This window comes from Ursus arctos, unplaced genomic scaffold (assembly GCF_023065955.2).
Source record: "Ursus arctos isolate Adak ecotype North America unplaced genomic scaffold, UrsArc2.0 scaffold_4, whole genome shotgun sequence".
Lineage (NCBI taxonomy): Eukaryota > Metazoa > Chordata > Mammalia > Carnivora > Ursidae > Ursus > Ursus arctos.
In genome coordinates, this window is record NW_026623056.1 from 48,371,361 (window position 1) to 48,384,001 (window position 12,641).

At 34.1% G+C, this 12,641-nt stretch overlaps 1 protein-coding gene and 1 pseudogene across 2 annotated transcripts in view; both read right to left on the bottom strand.

The window, feature by feature from the left end:
* Positions 1–8,168, bottom strand: LOC113240976 (protein PET100 homolog, mitochondrial-like; annotated as a pseudogene).
* The window catches only part of CEP97 (centrosomal protein 97), a 27,152-nt gene continuing 21,097 nt past the window's right edge, over positions 6,587–12,641 (bottom strand). For both annotated transcript variants that reach the window (XM_026492467.4, XM_044381673.3), the window contains exon 11: positions 6,587–11,309. In XM_026492467.4, the coding sequence (XP_026348252.2) occupies positions 10,605–11,309 (705 nt within the window). In that variant the 3' untranslated portion in view covers positions 6,587–10,604. The remainder of the gene's footprint in view (positions 11,310–12,641) is intronic.

Sequence of the window (12,641 nt, forward strand, 5' to 3'; positions counted from 1 at the left end):
TTAGGAGCTCTGCTGCGCAGTGCAAAGGAGCTTCTCCTCCTGCTACTTCAAATCCTGTCTTTGAATTCCTCTAGCTCTCCATGCTGGTCCTCCTTCTTAGTGCCCATAGCCCCCTCTTGTGCTGTATGACATAGTCTTCAAATCACCTGGCCTGATTGGCAATCCAGAACATAGCCACAGAGAAGGTCAGGTAACGGGTCATCTGAAACACCTCCAGCTTCACTCCCACCTTGTTTCTCTACCCCCTCCTCTTATAATGACACTAGTTTCATTGGATTAGTGCCCCACCCTTAGGACCCATTTAACCTTAACTGCCTCTTGCTGAGAAAGGAGGTCTCAAGCAAGCAGTCTTTCATACATACGGCCTTCGCCTGGAACACTTCCTTACCAAGAGATGAGAGAGTCCTCACAGCTCATGCTGGACTATTTGCGCTGTGTGAGACTTTCTTCATGTATTCCTTTATTTTGCTTAAGACACCTGAGTGTTCCTTTGCCACTTGCACCATGTGAGGACACACTAAGAAAATGGCCATCTATGAGTCAGAAAACTACCCTCACCAGACACCGAATCTGCTGGTACCTTGATCTTGGACTTCTCAGCCCCTAGAACTGTGAGAAATAAATTTATGTTGTTTATAAGCCACTCCGTCCCTGGTATTCTGTTATAGCAGCCCAAACGGACTAAGACACTTACACTATCCACTCAACACAGTTTTCCAAAGTCAATTAGGTCATCTCTCTTTTTCTTATCCCCTTCAGTGAATTTATGTCATACACCTTAGGTATGTCATACACCTTATGTATGAATACTTAGATTCAGTTGTCATCCCCTGATATCCTACTTGAAATTCTGGGGTTAAAATTTACATATAATAAAACTTCAGTCCCTGTGTACTATTCTATTAGTTTTAAAGGTCAGTATGTGATGATAAAGAGGTCAATTCATCAAAAAGATCTAACAACTGTAAATACTTAGATATAAATATTAGATATTATTTAGATAAATATCAAATATATTACATAAATATATAAAGCAAATACTACCAGAATTAAAGAGAAATACAGAGCAATACAATAACAGTTGGACACTTTAATATTCCATTCGCAACAAAGGATAAAGTATCCAGACAGAGAATCAATAAGGAAACAGCAGACTTGAACAACACTACAGACCAAATGGATCTAACAGACACATACAGAACATTCCATCCAACAGCAGCAGAACACATTCTTCTCTAGGGCGCCTGGAACATTTTCTAGGACAGATCATGTTAGGTCACAAAACAAGTCTCAACAAATTAAAGAAGATAGAAATTATACCAATTATCTTTTCCAACCACAGTGAAATGAAATTAGAAATCAGTAACAGGAGGAAAACTGGAAAATTCACAAATACATGGAAATTAAATGCATTCCTGAACATCCAATGAATAAAAGAAGAAATTAAACGGATATAAAAAATATTTTGAGAGAATGAAAATAAAGACAAATACCAAGACTTATTATGGAATGCAGCAAACAGTTCTCAGAATTGTGTCAACTATATTCAAATTTTAAAAATTTAATTTAGGGGCAGATGGGTGGCTCAGTCAGTTGAGCATCTGCCTTCAGCTCAGGTCATGATCCCAGGGTATTGGGATTGAGCCCTGTGTTGGGCTCCCTGCTCAGTGGGGAGTCTGCTTTTACCTCTCCCTCTGCCCCTCTCCACAGCTCGTGCACTTATTCTCTCTCTCTCCCAAATAATAAATAAATATTTTTTTAATTTTAATTTAAAAATCAAAAAAGGAGCATCAGAGCAGAAGGATCTATATGCTAAGGAACAAAATAAAGGGGTAAAAGAAGTAGGGCACGGAGGAAATGGTAACCGATAGATGATTAGACTTGTGAAACAATTTGGAGATATCTTAAATGTGTTCAGCAGATCTAGTGGAAAAAATAAGAGTGGGTATATAGCAGGTCATGGGACTGAAAAAAATAAGGCAGTTTTTAATTCCAAGAAATTTTTTTAAAATACAGGAAAAGATGGGGCACCTGGGTGGCTCATTCGGTTGAGTGTCTGACTTGATTTTGGCTCAGGTCATGATCTCAGGGTCTTGAGATCAAGCCCTACAACTGGCTCCATGCTCAGTGGGGAGATTCTCTCTCTCCCTCTTCCTCTGCCCCTCCCCCTGCTCACGAGCACACTTGCTCTAAAATAAATAATCTTAAAAAAAAGAAAAAATATATATATGAATGGAAATGTAATCATAGCATAATAGTACCCTGTACAGTAAAATATATTTACTTAATAATAATAATAATGTAAAGACTGAATTTTGACTTCACTAAAATTATGGCCATTATTCATAGTAGGAAAAGGAAAGGAAGAAATCTGGAGGGTGGTATAGAGCCAAGTCCTCAGTTATCATAAGGGGAACTCAGCAGAAAATGTCTAAAACTGGGGCGGCTGGGTGGCTCAGTCATTAAGCGTCTGCCTTCAGCTCAGGTCATGATCCCAGGGTCCTGGGATCAAGCCAAGCATCAGGCTTCCTGCTCAGTGGGAACCATGCTTCTCCCTCTCCCCTCCCCCTGCTTGTGTTCCCTCTCTCACTGTGTCTCTGTCAAATAAATAAAATCTTAAAAAAAAAAAGTCTAAAATTTACGGCTCTGGTGAAAAAAGTATACTGAAATTAATACCATAAGAGATAGCTCAGGGGTAGGGGTGGGACAGGGCAGGAGACTGCCATTTTTCATTATTTTATTACTATGTGCGTGCATTATATTGTATTGACAATATCTTTTAAATATTTTTTAAGTTGATGAAACAAAAAATAAAATTTTATATGATTTTTAAAAGTTAAAAAAAGTTTTCAAAGGGAAGTTTATAGTGATAAATGCATACATCAGGAAAAAAGATCTCAAATAAACAGCCTAACTTTACATCTCAAGGAATTAGAAAAAGAACAAATTAAACCCAAAGTTAACCAAAGAAGGAAATAATAAAGGTTAGAACATAAATAAATGAAATAGAGAATACGAAAAGAAAAGATTAATAAACTAAGAGTTGGCTCTTTGAGAGATAAACAAAACTGACAAACCCTTAGCTAGACTAACCAAGAAAAAAAGAGAGGACCCAAATAAATAAAATTATAAATGAAAGAAGAGATATTACAACTGATACCATATAAATACAAAAGGTCATGAGACTACTATGAACAATTATATACCAACAAATTAGACAACCTAAAAGAAATAGAGAAATTTCTAGAAACATACAATCTACCAAGAGTAAGTCAGGAAGAAATGAGTAAAGAATAAATAGTTTTGTGTGTAAACAGCCACCCAAGCACCCCACCTTTTCTTGTATTTTAAAAAAATTTCTTGGAATTAAAAACTGCCTTATTTTTTGCAGTCCCATGACCTGCTATATACCCACTCTTATTTTTTCCACTAGATCTGCTGTACACATTTAAGATTTCCCCAAATCGTTTCACAAGTCTGATCATCTATCAGTTATCACTCCGTCCCTGCCCTACCCTTTTACCCCTTTATTCTACTTCTTATAGATCCTTCTTCTCTGATGCTCTTTTTATTTTTTTTTTAAATTAAATTTTTTAAATTTGAACATCGTTGACACACAATTCTGACCTAGAACCATGTAATCTACCAAGAGTAAATCAGAGAGAAATGACTAAGGAGTAAACGATAAAAAATGAGTCCGGAGATGAAATCAGTAATCAGAAACCTCCCAACAAAGAAAAGCCGAGGACCAGACGGTTTCACTGATGAATTCTACCAAACATTTAAAGAATTAATGCCAATCCTTTCAAACTCTTCCCAAAAAATTGAAGAGGAGGGAACACTCCCAAACCGATTATATAAAGCCAGCATCACTGATACCAAAGCCAGACATGACAAAAAAATTATAAGCTAATATTCTTAATGGATATAGATTCGCATTTCTTCAACATAATACTAGCAAACCAAATTCAAAAATACATTAAAGGGATCATATACCATGCAAAGATGGTTCAACACACACAAATCAATAAATGTGATCCATTGCATTAACAGAAAGATAAAAATCATAAGATTATCTCAACAGATGCAGAAAAAGCATTTGACAAAATCCACATCCATTTATGATAAAAACTCTCAATAAATTGACATCAACATAACAAAGGCCACATATGACAAGACTGCAGCCAACACCATACTCAATGGTGAAAAGCTGAAAGCTTTTCCAGTAAGATCAGGAACAAGGGTGCCCACTCTCACCACTCCTATTCAATACAATACTAGAAGTCCTAGCCAGTGCAATCAGGTAGCAACAAGAAATAAAAAGCAAAATTGGAAAGGAGTAAAATTGTCTTTGTTTGCAGATGACATGATCTTATACATAGCAAATCCTAGACTCCACCCAAAAACTGTTAGAACTAATCAATGAATTCAGTCATGCTGCAGGATACAAAATCAGCATACAAAAATAAGTTGCTTTTCTAAAACTAAGAACTACTTAAAAAAGAAAGAAAATAATCCCATTCACAATAGCATCAAAAACAATAAAATACTTAAGAATAATTTAACCGAGGAGGTAAAAGATCTTTACAGTGAAAACTAAGTCATTGATGAAAGAAATTGAGGAAGACACAAATAAATGGAAAGGAATCTTGTATTCATGGACTGGAAGAATTAAAATCGTTAAAATGTCTTTATTACCCAGAGCCATCTATAGATTCAATACAATCCCTATCAAGATTACGATGGCATTTTTTTTTTACAGAAATAGAAAAAAACATTCCTAAGATTCATATAGAACCACAATAGATCCAAATAACCAAAGCTGAAAAATAACAATAAAGTGGGAGGCATCACATTTCCTGATTTCAAACTATATTATAAAGCTACAGTAACCAAAACAGTATGATACTGGCATAAAAACAAACACATACACCAATAGAACAGAGTCAAGAGTTCAGAAATAAATCCATACTTATATGGTCAACTAATATTTGATAAGAGAGCAAAGAATACCCAATAGGGAAAGGATAATCTCTTCAATAAATGGTACTGGGAACCCGAATATTCATATGCCAAAGAATGAAACTGGACCTCCAAACTACACCACTCACAAAAATTAACTTGAAGTGAATTAGACTTAGTTAGACATAGACCTGATACCATAGAACTTCTTGAAAGTTGCTAAGAGAGTAGATCTTAAAAGCTCTCAACACAAACAATTGTAAAACTAGGTGAGGTGATGGATATGTTAACTAACCTTCGTGTGGTAAACATTTTATAATATATACATATATCAAAGCATCGTGCTGTATGTCTTAAACTTACACAATATGTCAACACTTCTCAATAAAGCTGGAAAATTTTTTAAGTAAAACTGAAAAAAATGCAGCAAATATATAATGGACTACTCAGCAATTAAAGCAAATGAAATATCAGATGAATCCCAAATAATTATGCTAAGTAAAAGAAACCACACAAAATAGGAGGGGTTATGAAGGAAATGAAGTATCTTTGGAGGATGGTGAGTATGTTCATTATCTTGATTATTGTGATCGTTTTATGTGCATGTTTATGTGTCAAAATTTATCAAGTTATCCACTTTAAGTAGGCTTCATGCGCAATGTGGGGCTTGAACTCACAACCCTGAGATCAAAAGTGGGATGCTCTACTGTCAGCCAGACACCCCTCAAATTGTCTACTTTAAATACATGCAGTTCACTGTATGCCATTTATATCTCAATAAAGATTTTTTTAAGGTATATAAATAATTTTTTATGATTCCCTGCCCTAACCAATATTTTGATTAACCGAAACTGTAGTAGTCTGCTTGGGCTCTCATAATAAAATATCCTGATTGAGTGGCTTAAACAACAGAAATTTATTTTCTCCTATCTCTGGAGGCTGGAAGTCCAAGATCTAGATCTCAGCAGGGTTGGTTTCTGTTGAGCTCTCTCTTCCCAGCTTGCAGATGGCTGCCCTTTCACTGTGTCCTCAAGTGGCCGTTCGTCTGGGCATGCACAGAGAATATCTTGTGTCTCTTCCTCTTCTTACAGTATACCAGTCCTATTGGAGTAAGACCCCTTCCTTATGACCTTTCTTTACCTAATTACCTCCTTGAAGTTCTTATCTCCAAACACAGTCACATTGGGAGGGCTTCAACATATAAATTTTAGTGGGGGATAAATTTGGTCCATAACACCAACTATAGGTCCCAACTGTGTCAAATGAGAGGGCTTGTGCTCTCCTTACTCATTCACTCCCTAACACTTTCAGCACCCAGTTTCAACAGTACCTGATAATGTCATCTGTGCTCTCTGAGGGATCTCTGCTCTTCTCTACCCATTACCTGGAAGTAATAAAATCTACAACAAATAAAACTATTAAATTAGCATTCCTTTCATTTCCTATCCATTATCATAATGCTAGGACTATTTTATTGTAAACTCATTTATGTAACAATACTCTGGAACTTCCTTAGAATTCTATCTGCTATTTGTTCTGAATTTTAGTTTCTCATTAACTGCAAACACAATGAGTGACAACCACTACTACTAATCACTACAAAAAACAGATGAATCACGCAAACAAATGTACAAACTTTTTATTTAGAATTAGAGACTCAAATACAAATTAAATACAATACAAAATATTAAGCCTTCATAAAACAGACCATAACCACTTTAAATCATCTATTTCTAAAACAAAATGAAAGAGAAATCTAAAAATAGTCCAAAAATCAATTTACTTTTAAACTCTTATTGTTAACATCAAAATTATTACAAAATGATCAAAGAAATTTAATTAGAAAATGAACGAAGCCACTACAGAGAGATTCCTGCTATCTACTAAAATCAATTTAGGAATTAAAATTTAGTATGATTTCTACTTATTCACAAATAAAAAGCACCTCATTTTAAAAAGACAATAACTGTTTCACTCTAAGGTTGTGAGAACTGTTTTGTTTACTTGACTTTTAATTTTAATATGGCACAATAGGTTTGATCAGTGTAAGCAATATACTAAAAATATTTAAATGTTCCTTACAGACCCTTTCTGTTTTACCTTATGAGTAAAGGGATCATATATTTAAAAGTTAAAACATTACAATATAATAAATATCATTAATAAGATACATGGCAAATAAAAATATACATTAAAAATGAAGTCTCATTTTCTTTTATGAATGGGAAACTGATCAGACTCATGTTAGATAATCCCTTTTTACTCCAGAAAAAAAAAAAGGTTTTATATTTTATATTATTGTTATAAATCCAATTCTAAGAATCTGCACCAAAAAAAGCAATACCAAGGGGATAGTATAGTATCTTAAGCTCGTATTGTATCCAAAAATACTTACAAAAATTGGAACTAGACTTGCATTAAGTAGATAACAGGAAAATACTATTACAGTGTTTACATATTTAAAATAACCCAAAACAAAAATAGAAGTCCACACTCAAGAATGGCACCCACATTATTGAAGAATAAAGTTATTTGCATATATGCAAACCATATGTGTGGCTAAATATTTTCCTAAAACATGCATATTATGAGGCCTTTCATAACTAAGCTTATAGAACCAAACCATATTGTTTATATCCACTGTCATGATTGGACATTTCTGCACATCAAGAGAGTTAAAACTCTGACATCTGTTGTTCTGTAAAACTCAAGAAGAAATATAAACAAACTCAGGCTTTCACTAGAAAATTTTAGATATCTCAGCAACCTGTTATACTTCTGGTCATGAAAAAAATGGATTCCAAGATGCAAATATTCTTTTAAATTTTTAATTTCTATGAGTCCTCTTTAAAAACCATTTTAATGACATCACATTTCTTGGAGAAAATTTACTCAGAGTTCTGAATGACTTAGTCATTTTCTACAAGCAACTTTGCTTCAAGTGGTAAAGTTCTAGCTCTCTCAGAAGTTTTTTTTCCTCTTTCAAAGAGAATGAAAAATATGCAAAGATTTTCCTACTGACTCACCAAATGTAAAATAGTGTATAATAATAAATTTTGGAATACAATAACTTTTAGGTTTTCAATTTATTACTACTAACTAGCTATAACATCAAGCAAGTCACTTAATTCTCTGTACTTCAGTTTTACCTTTAAAACAAAGAGATTAGAATAGATAATTGTTAAGATTCCTTCCAATTTTCGCATGGTAGGATTCTGTGCTTCTGGAGGAATATCTCATTGATACATTGAATTTTCTATATATCAAGAAAACTGATATGAACTAAAATAGCACAGCTAAACCAATACTCTCCTATAAGAAAAAATACAAAAACCATGTTAAAGCTCAACTTCCCAAACTTTACTAAACCCATTCTCTCTCTTTAGCCAGAACAATGAATAGCCCATGACACAACACCAAATATCTTAATTACATAAGTTATTTTAAATTACACTGTAAACCTATTAAAATATATTAAGTCTATGCCACAATTTTCTTGCATTCTAATTTACATTATTTTCATTCTATCTACATTCAAAATAATCTGTACAGTTAAGGTAGGGAACTACTTAATATTCTTGCACTTCAAAACACTAGTAAAGTTAAATCAAATGAAGGGTAGAATATTAACCATGATCATAACCTGCCAATTTTAAAATAAAAGTATACTAATACTATTTATGGGCTAGAAAAACAAAGCAAAGGTAAAAAAGGAAATTTTGCTGACAAATGCTAATGTTCAAATGAATTTAGTTGTGTTGTGCCATTTCTTAGAAAAAGAGGGAGAAGATATCAGCAGAAACTGATAGGCAATACTGAACCATGACATTTTAGGAACTTTTATGAGAAATTAATGTATAGTAAAGCAGCACTTTGGTATTAGTGCAGTGCAAGTTGGTTTTTCTGTGTCTAACTATGGGCAGCAAATGAGGCACTTAACTGTAAAATAGAAAAATAGGGTATATTTAAGAAGAAATTCAAAATCATTCATAAAAGGTAATTAGCATTATTCAAAAAGTAAAAAATTCTGTTTTTACTTAACGTGCATTCAACGTTACACATGCTTCACTAGGGAAAATTTTGAATGTACGACGGCTGTTTCATTTATAAGAGACAGAAAATATTTCCTTTTCAAGAGACTCTAGATTTCTGGAATGAAATCCAAGTCTTCTCAACCTGAGCGCTACACATTTATAAATCAAGAAAAATACATCTTACCCATACTGGAGAAATGTTTCTAGCTATCAACAAAGTATAACATGTGATCCCTGACTTTATTCTTGAAGGATCAGAAGTTTTTATTTTATATAACTTCAAAGAAAGGGATCTAGTGACTAACAGAAAAATGAATATTTAGCACCTAAATTTAGAACACTTAAGTATTGCCATAGTTTTAAATAGTTGTATGTCCAAAGATCAAGGGAAATCAGATATATGTTGTTCAATGATACTACAACATTGTCAAAGATTAATTTATCAAGCTTCCTTGATTTGCAAATGATTCTATCTATAACATTCAACACTATTATCATTTCTTTCTGAAGTTACAGATATATATTCTTCTTAACAAGAAATAAGTGAGGTTCATTTTTTCTTAACCACCATTATATTGTCTTCCAAATGTGGCACTTTTTCAGAGATTTGGATAGAAAATAGTCCTTTAAAAAAAGTCATTCATATTCTACCACTAATATTACTTTAAATGTTCTTCACTGTAAAGCAGAGGTCAAAAAATGAAGTAAATGGCCATGGACCTTCTGCTGAAATACATAAGCAAATATAATGCAGGATCAGAGAAGATGAACATACGTTAATTTCTGGCAAGGAAGTTGGCACATAAATGCTTATCTGTAGGGTAAAAAAAAGCACTGAATGAGAAGATAATGTCTGCTGTGACATTATTCCAAGCAAATGGAGCCTAGCATCTGTCTTCTCCACATCTAAGAGAAATATTCTAGTCATGCCTCTTTAAGTAAGCTTGATTTTTAATTCCAGATGGGAACTTGCTTCATATGTTAAAACTGACACACGACATTAACTAAAGTTTTCCATGAGACAATCATATTCATTTTCTCTGAAAAATCCTATAATCTTACCTCTTCTCCCTATTTGCTCATAAGAAGGCTTTTCTTGACTCATTAGGGGGGAAAAAAGTCTTAAAAATATATGTTCTTATTCCAAGGAGCCTGGAAAATTTCTAGTTCACAGTCCTCGTATTAGTCACCTACACTCACTTTAACAAGTTGCATTCCTTACTACATAATTAATTTCCTGACACACAGAAAAATCTAAATTCTCTTATTTATATCTTTAAACTCTTCTATTTTCTTGAAAGATATTCTAGTTTATTTTTGAAAGGAAATGAGTACATTAAAAAACAGGAACACTGTGATGCAATTCAGTTGTTAGGAAATAAAGTGCATATAACTTTCAATATAAATATTGTTTAATAGATTACAGCTAATAGCTAATGAAATAAAAATGAAGACACAGCCCAGTATCTAAAATATGGAAAACATGAAACAAGAATACAAATTCTATATAAATAGTAACAAAAATGAGGGTGATATTCCCCTTCACAAAAAAAAAAAAGGCAACTGAAATTGTTAAGTAGATTTCTGCTTCTCAAACAACCAGACATGCTACACAGTAATACCAACATGCAATACCTGAAATGTTGAATCGCAGTCTGACTGTTGCCCTTGAACTTCAGCATTTAATTTACAATTTTCTGGTGCCTGGCTGATTTCATCTTGCAAAGTAGGAGATATGCCATGAGTATCATCTACAGAAACACCATCAGACAAGACGTTCAACTTTTCAGGGGAAGGAGCTATGTGAAGCTTACTATCTCCTGTCCCTTCATCAAAATTTGTCCTCTCATCAGCATCTTCTAGCTGTTGAACTGAAGTTAAATACTGCTCAAGTAGACTATTATCCTGCTCATTGCTTAAGCTTTCCTTATTCCATTCACTGTGTTCATCACTGACATCCCCTACATCTGACTCTTTGCCATATTTGACTGTGTCAATGGAATTCCCCAGGATGGAACTTTCACTGCCTTCTGTGGAACTTTTTTCAAAATCCAAAGAATCCTGCAAACAGTGAACTTGGTCTGTTAAGGAAGAATGAAAACCAGAGTCTGGAAATTCCGGTAAGGATTTCTCTTGAGGAGCCTCATCAGGAGCAATGAACCAATCAGAATTTTGATCAGAAGAAGGCTCCTGACTTTGGGTGAATGATGGATGTTTAGAGGGTACTAGAGTACTTGATATAGGAGGAACATCAGTATGCCAGGAACTTAGACGCTGATCCACCATCTGTTGCCAAGCTTGTAGAGACCTTACCTATAAATCAAAGGATATAGTTTTATTATAAAACAAAACTCATGCCTGTTTCATAGCGTTCTTTGAGCTTTCTTCCCAACACTCATGAAGTTGGTAAATGGCAGAAGGGCAGAACTAGAGTTAGAAACAGCCTGACTCCCCTTATCCCTTCCATAGCACTCTCAGCCTTAACCAGGCTGGCGCAAGTAGTACACGTCCTCGGTAACAAAAGGTCCTCACCAGGAGAGTCAGGATGGGCCAAAGCAATTCTCCTGTTGCTACTGGAAAAACTATCAGAAGCACAACAGCCCGTGACTAAGCAGTCAATAATGTACTCAATAGAAACTGAAGGGTATTGAATAAGATAGGTTAGAACCCAATATAAGTAGATTCTCTAAAATTAAAATTTCACTGTAGATATCCATTTAGGATAGAGTTGTTAAATATTACCTAACAATATAGCATATAGAACTCTAAAATATCCAAGTTCTTGATAATATGACTTTCACATTTTTAACGTACAATCAAAAATCTCAAAATTTTACAATTAAATCTGCAAGAAAAAAGCAATATATAGAATTTTTTAGTTTCTCCTTGACCACCCTCCCAGGTAATCACTGATATCAGTTTGATATGTGTCCTTCCAGACCTTGTACTATGTTTTCAAATACACACGGAGTTTTTAAAATCATGCAGAACCTTAAGTTCTGCAACTTGCTGTTTTTCACTGAACAATGTTATTATGGGGAACTTTCCACATCAGTCCATACTATTACTTTATTCTTTTTAACTGTTAAATAATGTTTCATGGTATTGTTATTCTATAATTTGCTTAACCACTCCCCTAGTATTAGTAATTATAAAACCTTAGAAATCAATAACTATTTCTTAATTTTGTAGGTAAAATCCTATTATAACAAGTTCTTTTATAAAAATATTTCTAAGAAATTATCATCAAGAAATATTTGATGAGATAAAATAACAGTAAAAGTGATTGTTTGAACTGTCCCTGAAGTATGCTATTACAGGATTTAAACTCTCTCTCAAGAAGTCATGTGCACTTTTTAGAATATGCGTATTATAGCCATCATACACTATTTTTTTTTTTTAAGATTTTATTTATTTATTCAACAGACAGAGGGACAGCCAGCGAGAGAGAGAACACAAGCAGGGGGAGTGGGAGAGGAAGAAGCAGGCTCATAGCAGAGGAGCCTGATGTGGGGCTCGATCCCAGAACACCAGGATCACGCCCTGAGCCGAAGGCAGACGCTTAACCGCTGTGCCACCCAGGCGCCCCCATCATACACTATCTTAGTCACCTTTCATTCAAATATTCCCAAAAGGTAAAACAAG